Below are 18,759 nucleotides of genomic sequence, written 5' to 3'. Positions count from 1 at the left end.
ATGCCCTCCAGTTGTTATTTCCAGCCTCTAACAATGCAGCCGAATATGAAGCTCTGATTCATGGACTGAACATTGCTATATCACTTGGCGTCAAGAGACTGATGGTATACGGAGATTCTCTGGTAGTCATAAGCCAGATAAACAAAGAATGGGATTGTTCGAGCGATTCAATGGGAAAATACTGCACCGCCGTCCGGAAACTAGAAGATAAATTTGAAGGTCTGGAAATTCACCATGTAGAGAGAGATCGAAACACGGCAGCTGATGTATTGTCCAAGCTAGGATCAAATCGAACTCAGGTCCCACCTGGAGTCTTCGTACAAGAGATACCACACCCAAGCATCTCACTAGATCAGGCAGAAGAATGTAATACCTTGAGCCAGCTAGAGTCAGATTCCGATGACTGGAGGAAGCCGATCATCAGATATATAAAGAATGAAGAGGAACCAGATGACAAAAATGCAGCCGAGCGCATCGCTAGACAATCAGCTCACTACACGCTCATTGGGGAAACACTATACAGAAGAGGCGCATCGGGTGTCCTCATGAAATGCATTCTCTCATCTACCGGGAAGCAACTTCTGGATAAGGTCCATGCTGGGCAATGTGGAATACACGCAACATCCAAGACACTAGTCGAAAAAGTCTTCAGGTCGAGATTCTATTGGCCAACAGCAAAAAGTGATGCAGCCGAGTTAGTTCAGAGGTGCGAAGCCTGCCAGTACTTGTCAAAACAACAACATCTACCAGCGCAGCAAATGCAGACCATACCAGTAACTTGGTCGTTCGCATGCTAGGGACTGGATATGATTGGACCTTTCAAGAAAGCTCAAGGAGGATACACTCATATACTGGTAGCAATCGACAAATTCACTAAATGGATAGAGTTCAAACCCATTGCTTCCTTAACTTCAGCTAAGGCTGTGGAATTCATACAAGACATAATATTCAGATTCGGGATACCAAATAGTATCATAACTGACCTAGGATCCAACTTCACAAGTTCAGAGTTCTTCGATTTCTGGGAGCAAAAGAGCATTCAGATCAAATATGCTTCGGTGGCACACCCAAGAGCCAACGGGCAGGTTGAACGAGCTAACGGGATGATATTGGAGGCACTCAGGAAAAAAGTCTTCGATAAAAATGAAAAGTTCGCAGGAAAGTGGATAAGGGAGTTGCCCTACGTCGTTTGGAGCCTAAGAACTCAACCTAGTCGAGCTCTGCATGGAAATACTCCTTTCTTCATGGTCTACGGGTCAGAGGCAGTACTACCTGCTGATCTCAAGTTTGGGGCGCCAAGGTTGATCTTTGAAAGCATAGCAGAAGCCGAGGCTACTAGGCTAGAGGATGTTGATGTACTCGAAGAAGAACGGTTGAACACGGTAATTCAATCAGCACGGTACCAACAAACTCTGAGGCGCTAGCACGATAAGACCATGCGACGTCGATCCTTCGCAGTGGGAGACCTCGTCCTCCACCGAATTCTAACGGGGGAGGGACGACACAAGTTGTCACCTCTATGGGAAGGACCATTCATAGTAGCAGAAGTCACTCGACCGGGATCATATCGTCTCACTCAGATGGACGGCACGGAAATTGGGAACTCATGGAACATAGAACACCTCAGGAAGTTTTACCCCTAGCTGTATTTCAAAAGCTATTGGGACGACAATGTACTCTGTAAACTGGGAAATATATCGTCAATAAAAAGACCTCAAGAATACTCAAATTGTTCATGGTCGACCTGCATTCTTACTTAACTCGGGGTGACCACTATGCCCTGCTAACGGAGCAATCGGCTTAAGTCGGCAACGACTTAAGACGGTGCAACATGCTCGCGCTTACTTAACTCGGGGTGACCACTATGCCCTGCTAACGGAGCAATCAACTTAAGTCGGCAACGACTTAAGACGGTGCAACATGCTCGCGCTTACTTAACTCGGGGTGACCACTATGCCCTGCTAACGGAGCAATCGGCTTAAGTCGGCAACGACTTAAGACGGTGCAACATGCTCGCGCTTACTTAACTCGGGGTGACCACTATGCCCTGCTAACGGAGCAATCGGCTTAAGTCGGCAACGACTTAAGACGGTGCAACATGCTCGCGCTTACTTAACTTGGGGTGACCACTATGCCCTGCTAACGGAGCAATCGGCTTAAGTCGGCAACGACTTAAGACGGTGCAACATGCTCGCGCTTACTTAACTCGGGGTGACCACTATGCCCTGCTAACGGAGCAATCGGCTTAAGTCGGCGATGACTTAAGATGGTGCCACATGCTCACGCTTGCTTAACTCGGGGTGGCCACTAAGCCACACTCACAGAGCGATCGGTTTGAGTTAATACTAACTTAAACAGGCACGGCACACTCGGTGCGCATACAGTTACTCATCTAGGGGCGGCCTCTATGTCCCATGAGGAAGTCTCAAAATCATCACGCAGCATTTTACTTCTACAAATTTAGATACTGCTAAATTCTAAACAATAGGAGAATAATAGTAGCATTCAATATTAAGCAGGTGTCCTCTAACAAAATATCCGAGCACGTTAACCGCGCGCTCAAAGCACGCAATGTTTTTCTATTTTGCAACATTCTTCTCAGGAGCAACCGACGAAGAAGGGTGACTTGAGGAATCAGGAGCAGCGTTCACATCAGCCCTTATGTCGTCGGGGACAACCACACTAGGTCTCCTCATCAAGATCCGCCCTGCGCGAATGGCTTTATCCATAGCTCTGTCGCGCTGGGCCCTCAGAGTAGCGGAAGTTTCTTCAGCAACCTTGACAGCCAACTGAACGATCTCCAGCTCCTGGGCGATGGACTTCTTGGAAGCACGCAGTTCCTTGATGACAGCATCTTTAGCCGATATTAACTGCCTGAGACAAATCACGTCGTCCAAGGATTCCTGTAGCTTATAACAATGATTGTCTAACTCCTCCATGGTGAAGCGATGACTCCTCTCCAGGATGGTCAACGAGTTGCTGGAGTCATGATATAGCCTATCAAGATTGTCACGAGAAGTAACAAGGGTACATTTTTCTTCCTGCAAACAAGAATTAGCTTCTTCAAACGTCAAGCAAGCAATAAGAACATGGCGAAACAAAGCATGGATTCACAAGTCACCTTTTTAGAATCAAGCTGAGCGCGGAGAGTAGAATTCAGCATGTTAGCATCATTCAGAGCAGCAGAAACCTGGGCCAGCCCAGTCTGGCTTTGGGAATACTTTTCCTCAAGATCATAGCACCGCCGGACCAATTCAGCCTGGCTTTGAGAATGTTTTTCTTCAAGAACAGAATACTACCGGGCCATATCTGGCGAAGAAACAGTCGAGCAAAAGGGTTAAAGTAAGAAGCAGTTTAATAAGGTAGCCGAAAAGAAGCAGAAAAGCACTAACCAGCATTCGCCGCCTCTAAGTCAGAAACACGCTGCTGAAGCAACACCGGATTCCAACGCGCCAGAGACGAAGCTCCTTCTGGAACAGAAGCACCCTGCAACTTCAGCTGACTAGCCATCCTGTCCACCAATGCTTGATATTAAGAACAGATGAATATAATAACAACAGTTTATCTGGTGTAAAAGTCAGACTAGGATAAATCATAATACCTGGAGGTTGGAGAAGAATGAGGGAACCCCCAAATCGTGAGAGATCAACTGATGGCTCGGCGAAGGATCACCACCCGGAGCAACTTGCAATGAATCAGCAGGAACCAATTCAGTGTCATCAGCAGAACCCAAAACTTTGTCGTCAGGTACGCTAGCCTCTACAGCGACTCCTTGACCAAAGGCTTGGGCTACCACCATGCAACCAGAATGTGGAGGAGACCCTACGTGAACATCCATGGAAGTACAAGAGGGAGAACCCGCTCGGACACCCTCGGGGGCTGGGTCATAGTTTGCGCTACCCAAGGTTATCTGACAACAAGGATGACGTAAAAAACATTATCCGAAGGTTATGTAGGAACCAATGCAAGAGGCAGAGGCACGTGCGCAACACCATCCATTTTAGTTGTATGCCAAGGACGAGTAGACAACATCAGCATAACAGGCAAGGACGATCCATCCATGTCGGTCTCGGGCGACCGTCAGGAGCTAGCAGTACAAGCAAGCTACTAGCTAGACCGTGCAAATGGAGGAGGTGAGGAACTTAGATCTTACCGCGAGGGCCTGGCTGCGTCGGCTCCTGGGGTCCCTTCTTGATCAGCAGGAGGTCCGGCGACGCCGACGCACTGACGTAGCCACGTAGGCCAATAGGGAGCCGCCGCCAAGCAGTAAGAACTTGAGCAGCAGGCCTCTCTTGGTGAACGAAGCCGCGAAAATCTCGAAGAACTTGCTCTGGCGACACGAAGAAGCTAACAGTTTGATCATCACCCAGAACACAACATTACAACAAACGGGTTCATACATTACTACATTAGTTTGCGTGAAGATTATTTATTACACACGCGCGCACGCACGCAGGACTACAGGAACTGATCAACTGAATGGATCGGAAGCATCGTGGAGCACCTCGAGCGGGTTGTTGTAGGGCGAGGGCGCGTCGAAGCTGTAGAGGTCCTACTACCCGGTGGTGTTGCCGATGTCGTTGAGGTCGAAGTAGACGCTCTTGTCGCCGTACTTGGCCACCACGGCGGCGGCGCGGGCCGACGGCCTGGCGACGGTGAGCTTCCTGCCGGAGATGGAGTGCTGGCGAGGCCCTTTACGGCGGCGGGCTGCACGGAGACGGCGGCGGCGAGGAGAGAGGCCATGGCGGCTAACTAAACTAGATTTGGCGCGCGCACTGGCTGGTGGATGCTGGAGGTTACAAACTTAATTCGGTGGGGGATTTGGGATTTGTGTGGGATGGTGGCGGGAAATGGCCGAGACCTCACTCACCATAGAGAGCGTGCCATGTGGCTTCCTCTCATCCTTTGGATAGGCTTATCCCGGATTCCCGACCTCCTGATTCTGCGGCGAGCTGACTTGGCAATACCAACATGGAGCCCGGTTGCGGTCGATTAGACGATTACTTTTTTTTCCATTTCTTTTTTAAGGTTCTCTTGCGCTTCTGCAGTTTTTGCTTGTCCATCTGCAGCCTGATGCAACCGTTTTCAGGCAAACGCCAAACGGGTCCAAAACCTCTGTTGGGTTGGGTCTCAACAAGACAAGGGGTTTCGGGCCGAGAGACCCCATGCGAGACTCGTCGACAAGGTCCGTACGGCCCACGCTGACAACAATGTATGACGCACCAGTCAGTATCTAATTTTTCTATTTAAAATTAGTTATTTAATTCGAACGACTAACTTTAAAAAAGTGTAACATAGTTAGTCATGAACCAAACAAACATGATTGAAGGGGTATTAGATAACGCTCCATTTTCTATAAGTCCATATTCTATTACAGGGTAACAAATTATGTTGTGGCTCAAACAAACATGATAGTGTCGTTTGGTTTGCGAAAATGTAATGTAAATGACAGTGTTAATGGTTTACACTTAAGTACTGGCAGCAATAAGATTGAATAGGTCAGTATCAGTTTCTAGTATAGTATCTGATTAGAGTAACAAACATAGCTTAACGTTATCAGTTATCCATCACGTTATAAATATGTGACCAAATAACATCATAGTATAATCAGTTGCTGTTGTAATCAGACCACATTACATTTTATGAACTAAACAACACCTTAGTCAAGAAAATGTTAAAAACGGGCTTAAGGGCCTGTTTGTTTACCCCAATGGATTATATAATCTGGATTATTTTTTGAGGATTATATAATCTGGATTATATAATTTGGATTATATAATCTGAGTAGTCCTGTTTGTTTACCCAGATTATCTGGCGTGTTTCTGCTGGGCGGCGGGCTTCTCCGATCCGATAGGCGCAAAAACGATTCGGTAGATTATAATGGCAATGGTGGGTAATTTCTAGGAAACTTGAAAGGGTAGTGGGAAAGTGGGAAAAAATAATCTGAAATAAGCACCTCATCACTTGCTTATGGATTATCATAATCCAATGGGTTAGATTATATAATCTGGGCAAATAAGAGCATCTCCAAGAGCTCTCCATAAAACGACTCCTCAAAATCAGTTTTAAGGGACATCTAAATAATAAGTGGGGGTAAATTTTAATCCTTTCTCCAACAGATCCCTTAAAGCAGCAGTTTGTTTCTAGGGAGCCAAAAAACCCCTCATTTGTAGCTACAAATGAGGAAGTTTTAAGGGCTATGAAAAAGTTGGGAACGCTTTAGGGGAACTGTTGGAGACATGTTTTTGTGTTTTTCCCTAAAAAAATAGATTTAGGGGAGACTTCAGGGGAGTTTTTGGAGATGCTCTAAGCTAGACTGTTTGTTTGACTCTTAGGATTATTTAATCCAGATTATATAATCAGGCCCTAAATCTCAATTTTGTTTGCATTCAGCCGAAGTCCACAACTTCGGTAGCATTCGGGCGAAACGCCGCAGACGGGACCTCCGCAGGCCCAGCGCACCTCCCCGCGGATAGATGGTTCTTCTTCGTTCAGGCCGAGATCCACTGCTCACTGCACCGAGCCGAGCGCAGGTTAGGCGGGCGCGCGATCACCGAAGCCGACGCGGCGCCCGCACGCGCCAACGGCCGAACGCACTCTCTCTCTCTCTCTCTCTCTCTCTCTCTCTCCCCTCTCCGTTGTGCTCCCCGACCCAACCCTACGCGCTCCTGCCGCCCCCCCGCAGGCCGCAGCTACATCTCTCCTCCCACCTCGCCAGTCGCCACCGCGCGGTGGGAGCTCGCTGAAGTGCTTCCCCCCGCTTTGCGGCAGCGTCAGCTCAGACCCCTTGCCCGCGCTCTCGTTGTCTGGCGGGCTCAGCTGGTTTGGTCAGCGTGGCGAGGTTGTCCTGGCCAGATCCTGCTCCCGCCCGCGCACGACTGGGTGTGGGCGGTGGATTGGCTGCGCGGGTCATCAGATCTATGCCGGAGATCTAGGGCGCCAGGTGCCGAGGTGGAGGCCGTGAGCCGGTGGCGATCGGAGGGCCGAGGACAGGGATGGCGTGGTGGTCCGGGAAGGTGTCGCTCGGCGGCCTGCAGGACATCGCTGGAGCCGTCAACAAGATCAGCGAGAGCGTGAAGAACATCGAAAAGAACTTCGACAGCGCGCTCGGCCTAGAGGAGAAGCGTGACGATGAAGATGGTACGTACGACGCTAATGCTACAATCCTCTGTCCTGCAATTCGCCTAGTTCAGTGTATTAACATTGGTGCATGGTTGCCTGTGTATTAACATTGTTACTGTTGATATGACACTGATGGGTTGGTCAATGGTGTTCAATTAATATTTGATCCATGCATGTGGAGGATGGCTTGTGTTTAATTGATTATTATCACTTGGTTTTCACAACAAAAAACGCTTACCATTGATTCAATTTCCATAGTCCAAATTCAGTCCATTAGTTTGTTGAAGTCTGTACTATTGATTGGTTTAGGCATATTTCAAACTTCTTTCCTCTTACAAGTATTGGAACTGTAACACCTTTTCATTCTGTCTGAGTTGCAGAATTTGTAGGACCAATTTGATTAGGCTATGCATGCCTGTTTTTCACTGTTTGCTAGTGCTGTCCTTAGAAACCGGGAACCAGGAACTTGGCCACGTTCCTCATTCCGGGGACGTTCCGTTCCGGGAATGTGGGAACAATCACGTTCCCGTAGTGTTAAATCCTAGTTTAGTAACGTACTGCGTACCACGTTCCCGTTTCTCGATCCCATCGATCCGGGAACCTGGTTAGTGGTTACTAAGGTGCTGTCTAAGAGCTTCGCATTGGAAGCATTGGTTTTTGTTTACATGGGCATCTAGGTGCTCAAATAAAATGTTTTTTTTCTGTAATGCAGCATCAGGATCACAGACATCCAACTCTGATAGAATAGGATTCTTCAATCCTGTCATGGCTTTCATGGGACACAATGGTGAGGAGGATGGCACTGAAGTATCAGAAAAGCCACAATCTCTGAAGAATCTGTCAGCAGAGGAAGGAATTAATAGCACACCAACTAAGAAACATATATCTGAGGTAGATCCTTCGGAAGTATCAGGAACAACATCTCCAAAACTGCCTTCAAAATCGGAAGAAGTTCATAGTATTTCCAATGGGTCACCTGTTTCTAAGGCAGATGTTTCTGAGCAATCCATAACACCACAAACTCCAACACATCCTTCAGTAGCAGAAGAAAAGCTTGATAGCTCTACTGAGGCACCTGCATCTAAGGTGGGTGATGCTGAAGCATCAGAAACATCACAATCTGCAGGACATCCTTCAACAGTGGAAGAAAACCAGCACCATCAAGTTAGCAAACATTCTGATCCTAGTGATGAAGCAGAGCCGAATCAGCTTAGAGAGTCTGTTCGAGACTTACCTGATGGTAGTGCATCTTCTTCGCCTACTAAAATACATCAATCAGGTGACACCGAAACAGGGGAATCTATTCACACAGGAAAGGAAGATACGTCTGATAGGAACATCTTGCAGTCACAACCAGCAGAGTCTGCGCTAGCTAGTTCAGATGATATAACGGAAGCTGAGGACAATATTGCTCAAGAATATGATGCCCCAAAAGAACTTAGTGGCCCACAGGAGAGTAGTGATATGGTAGACAAAGGTACTCATCTTGAAGTTAAATTACATGATAGCAATATTAATACTGAAAAAAGTGAGGAAGAAAGCAATAAGATGGAGTCAGGGGAATCATCTGTTGTTGTACAGGAGGATAATGCAATGGAGCAACCTCAAGACTTAACGTTGAAGTCCTTAACTGCAGAGCATGACTCAAATTCGCAGAACGAGTCAGTGATCAATTCGACTGATATACCTGTTGGACTAGGTGAAGGTCCTCCAAATGATTTTACAAAAGAAGAAAAGATTCTAGAATCTGTTAGAGGCACAGATTCTCAGACTCTGGACTCTGTTGTTTCTGTCGATGAGCTAGAGAAATTAAGACGTGAATTGAAGATGATGGAAGCTGCATTGCAAGGTGCTGCAAGACAGTCACAGGTATGATTTCTTCATGCTCAAATCTCTGTGGTAGCAATCCAGTTAAAGCTTGTGGAGTTATACTCTATAAAATGTACCCCATGCGGGAGTGAACCTTTTAAATCTATGCATTCGTACTATGTTAATAATGGAAGCACTTAGTAGTTCTGTACAGTTCATGCTTTACAATTGTTGCATGGACATTAGTACAGTCGAAACGTTTAATAGATCCCTGTCCCATCTGTCACTTGGTCATGGTTATTAAAACGGTAAAACGTTAAAACGTTATGAACCAACTTTTCAAAGTTTAAACGTTTAAACGAACGTTGAAACGTCTTTTCAGACTTGACATAGAATTTCAAATATAGAATAAATTCATACATAAGTTGAGTTCACAAACCAAATATCATTAGCAACACACAGTAGCCTGCAATTGAAATTCACTGCCATTGCAATTTCACTGCCACACAGCCCACAGTGGAATGAACATCAGCAACACACAGTAGCCTGCAACACTGCCACACTTTGTTGCCATTGCAAATTTGCAATTGAAATTCGTTGCTGGGTTGTGATGCTGGGTTATACTAAGCAGTTTATGAACATCAGCAGCCAAGGCCCAAGGGATTCAAGTTTATCACACTGGTTATACTAAGGGAATCAGCAGCCAAGGGATTCAGCACTACAGCCAATCTATCTGGATTCTGGAGGGCGGCCGACGGCGACAGCATACTTGGAGGGCGGATGGAGGAGGGAGGAGGGAGAGGAGGGAGGATGGAGGAGGGGGCGGCATACCTGGAGCCCTGGAGAGCGGCCTACCTGGAGGGCGGATGGAGGAGGGAGGAGGGAGAGGAGGGAGGAGGGGGCGGCATACCTAGAGCCCTGGAGAGCGGCCGACGGCGTCTGGCGGCTCCTGGCGGCTGGAGCGTCTGCGCGCGATGGCTGGAGCGCGCAAGGCCTCTGGCTGCTCTTGGGCGCGGTGGATAGCAGGCCGGTTGGGTGGGTAAAGGCGGCCCATTAAGGCCCACTGGTATACAGGCGCGTAGAACGTCCACAAAACAGCAAAAACGTCCAGAACGGACGTTCTGGCGTTTTAACGTCGTTTAAACGTCCAGAACGGACGTTCTACGCGGTTTTTGAAAAACGTGCAGACGTTCCAGCCACTAATCACGTTTTAGCGTTTAAACGACGCTTAATCGTCGTTTAAACGACGTTTTAATAACCATGACTTGGTTGCAACGTACCCAGCTCTTTAATATTCATTGTGCCTAACAACATGTAATTCTCTCTACAGTCCAAAGCTGATGAAATTGCAAGGTTGATAAATGAGAATGAGCAACTAAAATCAACAATCGATGATCTCAAGGTATGTTTGTAAGCATATTTTCTATTTTTTGTCTTCCAACAGCAGTTATTATAATGTTCTAATTTAGGACTAGCCAGTTGCCCGTGATTTGCTACGGTTTTTACATATCATATAAATAGGTATTAAGATATTTATTCAAATATAATTATTGTTTATTTCTAAACACTAAGGTATGTGTGGTCTGATGGTTAACCCAAAATTTCTGGAGTTGGGGGTGTGGGTTCGAGTGCTCGCTCTGTACTTTTTTTGCGCGGTGTGGTAGCTGCGTGGGTGGGGTCGGATGTTGAGAAGGCGCAGTAGCTGGCTGTGTGGGCGCTGGGATCCACAGGGCAGTAGCTGAGAGAGGGGCATGAGAACCAGTCAGAGAGTGTGGGACGGGCCTAGAGTGTCAGCGTGTCTACAGGGCAGTAGCTGAGAGAGGGACGGGAGAACCAGTCGGGGGCGCATCGTGGAGGGTGAAGTTGTGGTAGCATCAGGTGCCCACATTAGATTCTTAATAGAGTAGTATAGATAAATAGGTATTGAGATATTTATTCAAATATAATTATTATTTATTTATAAACACTAAGGTATGTGTGGTCTAATGGTTACCCCTAAATGTTTGTAGCAAGGGGGTGTGGGTTCAAGTTCCCGTTTTGCACTATTTTTTGCACTGTATGGTAGCGGAGGGCGAAGCCGTGGTATTACCAGGTGTCCACATTAGGTTCTTAATAGATTAGTATAGACTTGCTGCTAATTTTGGTGCAACTCCAAAAAATAAACAAGATGAATGTTGAAAAAATTATTCTCTGAAGTAAACATTAGTATCATAAAGCACTTACACATTTCAAAATCTTTGATTGATCTGTTTCTGATTTGATACAGAGTAAGTCATCTGAAGCAGAAATGGATTCACTGAAGGATGAATATCACCAAAGAGTAGCAACTCTTGAAAGGAAGGTGGGGGCACATTACCATTTTTTCTTGTTACTTGATGCTTCTATTGTCAATTGGTAATTGCACATAGTTTCCAAATTTAGTATTGATGATCATTTGAAAGGGTTAGGTGCACAATGCTACGATTTGGACATGTTAGTATGTTACATTCGCTTGCATTGTTGCAAATGCATCACTTACTTGTTTTTTGTAGTTCAGTATTTTTTACTCTGTGAAAGGCAGGCCTGGTGTAGTGGTGAGAGCTGTCTCACTGAGTCACCAGATCACAGATTCAAAACAGTCTCTTCACATTTGCGGGGGAAGATTTGCCTCGGTTTATCCCTTCCCCAGACCCCACTCATGTGGGTGTCTCCAGCACTGGGTCTGCACTGCCCGGTATTGCTACTCTATGTTACGGTGGGAATAGCTTATGATTTCTTTTGTGCTTTAACAATCAGTGAGCATACTGTTGGGGCGAAGGCGAAGACGCCACCCTTCGCTCGATGCCTTCGCCGACCTCGCTGCACCAACGGAGGCAAGACGACGGGCAGACTCACCCTTCGTCTTACACGTCGCCGGACGAAGACCTGTGACGAGGTCGTCTCATCTTGCGACCTCGTCCAACATGGAGGCCCACGTGTAATCCGGCCCATTGTAACAGGCCCTGCGTGGCCGCTGCGCATTACGGGCCTAATTTGCAAAGGTCTCCCTGTAATTACGGTCTATAACCCTGCTTTATGGGAATATTCCGGGGATAACCTAGGTGCTTGAGGGCACATGCGTCCTTAACACTGGACGCTGGGCACTCAGATACCTATAAATACCCCCGCACAATGCCCTTGAGAGGCTAGATTAACAGAGCTATTGCCATCTCGAGCAAAAACCCTGTCTACGTTGCTACACTCCCCCGTTGGATCAACTTGCACCGGAGAGCAAGTTCCAACATTTGGCGCCCACCGTTCGTGCTACGAAAAAACCACCCGCGATGGCACCCAAGAAAGCTAGCTCGAAGGCTGACGAGGCTGCGAAGGCAGCACTGCTGGCCGCAAAAAAGGGCAAGGCCCTCGCCCTCACCCACACCACCCACCAAGAGGCCACTGAAGACGACGCTCTCCGCACCTGCGGCTCTGAAGGACAGCCGCAACCTCCCCCAGGCTTCGCTCCACCAGAGGGCGCGGACGTCACCGAGGATGGCGAAGTCATCGGTGTCTTAGCGGAAGAACAGCTACAGCTGCGCGCCTTGCGCATCAAGAACCGCAATCTTCAGAAGCAAAAAGAGATACTTGAGGCCAAGCGCCAACGTGTGTCTGCATAAGCCAAGGTGCGGCAAATGATACGCGACGAAGAGCAGAAGGCCCAGGAGCTCGAACAGGAGATCGAGCTAATGCAGCGCGAAGGCCACTTCGGCCTGCAACACGGGCCACCCCTCCAACAGCGCGCACAAGTCGAAGACCTACACTTCCCCCAGCGCGACCACGCCATCCCACACGCCGCGGCATTCTAAGGTGTCAACTACCTCGATGAGCGAAGTCCCCTGGCGCCACACCTGCAAGTGACACCTTGGCCTGCCAACTTCCGGGCAGGGACCTATCCCAAGTACAACGGCAGCACTGACCCAGCACAGTACATCATGAGTTATCAGGTCGTCGTTGCATCTTCCGGAGGGGACGACGCCACGATGGCCAAGTCCTTCATCATCGCCCTCGAAGGCCCAACTCTCACCTGGTACTCCAGGTTGCCCCCGTTGTCCATCGACTCCTGGCGAAGCCTCCGGGACAAATTCCTGCTCAACTTCCAAGGGTACCGCCCAGACACCGACGCCTTGGCTGAACTTTCGCTCTGCAAACAGCTGGAAAAAGAGACTCTGCGGGAGTACTACCGCAAGTTTCTGACCCTCAAGTCACAGCTGCCTTCGGTCGATGACCAAATCGCCATCCACTACGCCATCAGTGGCCTTCGGGCCGGCGTCCTTTACAGCCACTGCATCAGGGATCTGCCCAAGAGCCTCCAGGAGTTGTATCAGCTGCTTGAAAAATATGCCAGATCCGAAGAGCTCCACCAGCGCAAACTCGAGTCTCAGAGGAAACCCAAAGACACTCCACAGTCCAGCCGCACGTGGACGAGGCCTCCACAGCCAGACTCCGCTCGGGACGGCCGCAATCAGCAGCAAGTGCATAACATCGCCAACCAGCACCCCGCTGGCGAGGCCCCTCGCCGCCAGGAATATCCCCCCAGGGCCGCGGAAACGGAACTCGCGGTTGGGGCCGGGGACGTGCGCAGCAGCCACACCGATTTTACTGCCTGTTCCACGGCGAAGACTGCGCCCACCAAACCAGAGACTGCCCAGAGACGAAGGCCACCAGAGACAGGATGGCACGGGCACAACCAGCCGACAACCCTAGAGTTGTCGCGCACACATATCAGCAACCCCCTCCGCCATACATCCACGCCCCCGCTCCGCATCCACCGCACCACGCATACCAACACCACCAGGAAGTACAAATCGTATCTCCCCCACCCCTACCTCCACACCAGCAACAACAAAACATCCACCACCCCCATGCCCCAAAGCAAGAGGACTTCGCCGATCAGCCGTATCGCGGAGTCATTCATATGATCACTGGGGGGTCCAGCGCCGACTTCGACACGAAGCGGCAGAAGCGGGACCACTACCGCAGCATCAACCACGTCGCCATCACCGGTCCGGTCGTACAGACGAAGTGGTCCCATGTGCCGCTAACCTTCGACGCCCGAGACGTCGATCTGCGCAGCGCCCCCCACATCGACGCCATGGTCATCGACTGCAGCGTGGCAGGCTGGGACCTCCACAAAGTCCTAGTCGACAATGGCAGCCAGACAGACATCATCTTCCTCCATGCCTTCGACCGCATGGGCATAAGCCACAACCTGCTCAAGCCTTCGGACAATCCACTGTATGGCTTCGGCGGCAAGGGCACATTTCCCGTCGGCAAAATAGAGTTGCCTCTCTCCTTCGGTGTAGCACCCAATGCCCGAAGTGAGCAAGTGACCTTCGATATCGTCGATATGGTGTATCCGTACAACGCCATTATGGGTCGGGGCTCCATCAACAAGTTTGAGGCAGCCATTCACGGACTTTACCTATGCATGAAGATACCAGGTCCGCTAGGCGCCATCACGGTCTACGGCAACCAGCAGACTGCGCGAAACATAGAACGGGACTTCGTCCCCGGGCAAAGAAACGTGCACTGCCTCACGGCCCAGCGCGAGGTCCCCGCGTCCGACAGCCCAACTGACAAAGAACACGACAAAGCACAGCTGCAGAGCAACGACGGGACCAAGACTGTTCCCCTCGACCAGGCCACGCCCAAACAGACGGTCACCATCAGCGAAGACCTCACTTCGCATGATGAGGAGAAACTCCTCTGCTGTTTGTCCAAGAACAAAGACGTCTTCGCCTGGTCTGCCCTCGACCTGGTCGGGGTCAGTCGCTCCATCATCGAGCACAACTTGGGAATCGACCCTTCGGTGAGACCGAAAAAACAGCGGCTCCGCAAAATGTCTGATGAGAAGACAGAAGCCGCCAAGGCCGAAGTACATCGCCTCCTGGAGGCCAAATTTATCGAGCCAGTGGCCTACCCCACATGGCTCGCCAACGTTGTGATGGTGCATGTTGGGGTCGTGCTTCGGTGCGCCGAAGGTCTCACACGAAGAAGCAGCTTCGGCTGAAGACGTCTCCAAGAGATGGCCGAAGGTCCCTTTTCATGGAGCTTCGGCGTTTTGAACCGACATAGAGATAGAATGACCTTTTTACACATATAGGTCTGAGTCAATGCTATAAACTTTCGCAAGGGGCATGATTGTAATTTGTCACAGGCTGCGACCTGTGCCTATAAATAGATGAACAGTACCTCTGTACTATTCACGTGAACCTGTCATTTGCTTTCACATCACGCTTGTACTTTTGCCTTCCACAGGACCGAAGGTACATTTGTAATTCGAAGTCATTTATATTCATTAATACAAGTAGAGATAATTCTATGACAATATTCAAATGTTTATTTCATATTCCATGATTTATGCAAATGCTCCATTCTTCGTTGTTATGCTTACGAAGGTATGTCCTTCGTAACTTTCGTCCGAGATGCTTTATATCCCGAAGGGATATATTGTTATGGAGGACGAAGGACCTTAACACCTAACATTTCTTGTGTTGCCTTGTTCTTAATTCCTAGCATTTGAGAACAAGTCCCCAACATTGGCGCCCACCTCCGGTCAACTCACTTCCACCTTTCTGAAGCTGATGGCTTCGTTCAACACTCAAGCTGGAGCTGCTTCGGTTTCGAAGCTGGTGCTCCCGATAACAGGCGGTTCTTGCTCAGAGCCAGCTAACAAAAAGCAGAAGAAGGAGGCTCAGAGAAGGGTGCAGCATGTTGGAGTGCAGGGACCCTTCATTAAGTCAAAATGGTCTCACATTCCAATTACCTTCTCTCAGGAAGATCTTCAGCTCAAGGACTATCCTCACAATGATGCTATGGTCATTTCTTGTGTGATCAAAGGCTTTCTGGTTCACAATGTCCTAGTTGACACAGGCAGTGCAGCTGACATCATATTTGCCAAAGCCTTCAGACAGATGCAAGAGCCTGAAGACAAGATTCATGATGCTACGCACCCTCTTTGTGGCTTCGGAGGGCGGCAGATTGTGGCACTCGGGAAGATTACCATGCCGGTAACCTTCGGATTTGTTAATAACACAAGGACTGAGCAAATTGTGTTTGATATTGTTGACATGGAATACCCCTACAACGCCATCATTGGTCGTGGTACTCTAAATGCTTTTGAAGCAATTCTTCACCCAGCTTATCTCTGCATGAAGATACCTTCGGACCAAGGGCCTATTGCTATTCATGGGAGTCAGGAAGCTGCCAGAAGGGCCGAAGGAAGCTGGACTGATTCCAAGGCAATCCATAATATAGATGGAGTTGAAGCTTGTGAACAGTATAAGTTCAGGAGGGAAAAAGTAGCTTCGGCTGATCAGCCGAAGCCCATGCTGCTGTGTGAGGATATAGCAGAGCAGAAGGTGCTATTGGGCTCGCAATTATCTGAAGATCAAGAGAAAACCTTGATAAGGTTTTTATTCAACAATAAAGATGTTTTTGCATGGTCAGCCAATGATCTTTGTGGAGTGAATCGGGATGTTATTGAACATTCGCTCAATGTTGACCCATCCTTCAGACCCCGCAAGCAGAGGCTTCGGAAAATGTCTGATGACAAGGCCGAAGGGGCTCGCAACGAAGTAAAAAGACTCCTAAGTGCAGGAGTTATCAGAGAAGTGAAGTATCCAGAATGGCTAGCTAACACTGTTATGGTAAAGAAGGCCAATGGAAAGTGGAGAATGTGTATTGATTTCACAGATCTTAACAAGGCTTGTCCGAAGGATGAGTTCCCGCTGCCACGGATAGACTCTTTAGTTGATGCAGCAGCTTCTTCGGAACTCATGAGTCTTCTGGATTGTTACTCAGGCTATCATCAAATCTGGATGAAAAAGGAGGATGAGCCGAAGACTAGTTTCATAACCCCAAGTGGTACATATTGCTATCTTCGCATGCCTGAGGGGCTTAAGAATGCAGGAGGGAGCTTCAGCAGGATGACTGCGAAGGTTCTCCAATCTCAGATAGGCAGAAATGTGTTGACCTATGTTGATGACATTATTGTAAAAAGCACGAAGCAAGAAGACCATATTGCTGATCTGCAGGAGACCTTCGCTAGCTTCAGACAAGCTGGTCTGAAGCTGAATCCAGAAAAATGTGTCTTCGGAGTAAAGAAGGGTAAGTTCCTTGGATGCTTGGTTTCAACGAAGGGAATTGAAGCTAATCCAAATAAAATCGAAGCTATACTTCGAATGGAGCCACCAACTACAAGAAAGGGGGCCCAAAGATTGACAGGAAGACTGGCATCTCTTAACAGATTTATATCCAGATCAGCGGAAAGAAATCTACCCTTCTTCGAGGTCTTAAAGTCAGCTGAAGTCTTTCAATGGGGCCCAGTTCAACAAAAAGCTTTCGAAGAACTCAAGCAATACCTGATAGATCTAACAACATTAACTCCACCAATGCCAGGGGCTCCTCTGTTGTTGTATGTGGCAGCCTCGCACTCAGCAGTAAGTGCGGCACTTGTGCAGGAGAAGTTTGATGGACAAATCAAGAAGCAGGTCCCAATATATTTTGTATCTGAGGTCCTTAGTGTCTCAAAGAAAAATTACACAGAACTGGAGAAGGTGTTGTATGCCGTTCTAATGGCATCCAGGAAGCTTCGGCATTATTTTCAGGCATATAATATTATTGTTCCTTCTTCGCAGCCGTTGAAAGATATCATGAGAAATAAAGAAGCTACTGGCCGAATTGGAAAATGGGCTGCGGAGCTTAATGAATTTTACATTGATTATGTGCACAGATCCTCGATCCAGTCTCAAGCATTGGCAGATTTTATTGCCGACTGGACGCCAGGGGCTCAGGGCGAAGAAGCGAATAAAGATGCCGAAGCATGGACAGTGTTTTGTGATGGCTCCTGGGGAACTTTCGGAGCAGGAGCAGCTGCTGTTTTGGTTTCACCGTCCAAGGTCAAAACTTGCTACGCAGCAAGACTGGATTTCAGCTGCACAAATAATATTGCTGAGTACGAAGCCTTGCTCCTGGGTCTTCGGAAACTAAAGGCGATGGGGATCAGGAGGGCGATCCTTAAAACTGATTCTCAGATTGTTTCAGGTCATATTGACAAAAGTTGCAAGGCTAAAGACCCGAAGCTTGAAAAATACCTAGACACAGTCCGAAGGATCGAAGCTTCCTTCGAAGGATTCTCTGTTAAGAATATCCCTCGAGGGCAAAATGAACATGCTGATTTGTTAGCCAGGTCTGCAGCACAGGGGCTGCCGCTACCTTCGGATGTATTCTTCGAAACAATAAAGGCACCTTCGGTGGAGTTACTTGAAAGAGCAGTTCTTACTATTTCCCCTGTGTACAGTGAAGATTGGAGAACTGAAATAATTTCTTACCTTCAGGGTAACTTCCTATCAGATGACGAAGCTTATAATAAAAGAATAGAGGCAAGAGCTCGTCCGTATATCATTATAGAAGGGGAGTTATACAAGCATGGAGTTTGTGCCCCGCTGCTCAAGTGCTTGTCTAGAGCCGAAGGTATAGAATTGATGAAGGAGATACATGCAGGCCTTTGTGGATCCCACATTGGATCCAGGCCGTTACTTGGAAAAGTGTTCCGTCAAGGATTTTATTGGCCGAAGGCAGCTTCGGATGCAGCTGAGTTAGTTCAAAAGTGCGAAGGTTGTCAGAAATGTGCAAGAGATCAAAAACAACCTTCGTCTTTGACACAGCTAATACAACCCATCTGGCCATTGCAAAGGTGGGGCCTCGATCTGCTGGGCCCATTACCACCGGCTCAGGGCAATCTGAAATATGTTGTAGTTGCTGTGGAATATTTTTCCAAGTGGATTGAGGCGAAGCCATTAACTACAATAA

At 48.2% G+C, this 18,759-nt stretch overlaps 1 protein-coding gene and 1 pseudogene across 4 annotated transcripts in view; one reads left to right on the top strand and one right to left on the bottom strand.

Annotated features, from left to right (window-relative positions):
- Positions 1 to 4,142: 4,142 nt before the first annotated feature.
- Positions 4,143 to 4,743, bottom strand: LOC103635329 (photosystem I reaction center subunit VI, chloroplastic-like; annotated as a pseudogene).
- Positions 4,744 to 6,385: 1,642 nt separating this feature from the next.
- The window catches only part of LOC103635328 (golgin candidate 5), a 43,455-nt gene continuing 31,081 nt past the window's right edge, over positions 6,386 to 18,759 (top strand). For 3 of the 4 annotated variants that reach the window (XR_004851967.1, XR_004851966.1, XM_008657809.4), the window contains exons 1-4: positions 6,386 to 7,140; positions 7,835 to 8,991; positions 10,262 to 10,333; positions 11,198 to 11,272. Coding sequence is in view for 2 of the 4 variants with exons in the window: in XM_008657809.4 (XP_008656031.1) it covers positions 6,996 to 7,140; positions 7,835 to 8,991; positions 10,262 to 10,333; positions 11,198 to 11,272 (1,449 nt within the window). In the remaining 2 variants the exon portion in view is untranslated. The remainder of the gene's footprint in view (positions 7,141 to 7,834; positions 8,992 to 10,261; positions 10,334 to 11,197; positions 11,273 to 18,759) is intronic. The other variant, XM_020542353.3, reaches the window with a different exon arrangement.

This window comes from Zea mays, chromosome 8 (genome assembly GCF_902167145.1).
Source record: "Zea mays cultivar B73 chromosome 8, Zm-B73-REFERENCE-NAM-5.0, whole genome shotgun sequence".
In the NCBI taxonomy this organism is placed as follows: Eukaryota; Viridiplantae; Streptophyta; class Magnoliopsida; order Poales; family Poaceae; genus Zea; species Zea mays.
This window is presented reverse-complemented; position numbering and strand designations above follow the sequence as displayed.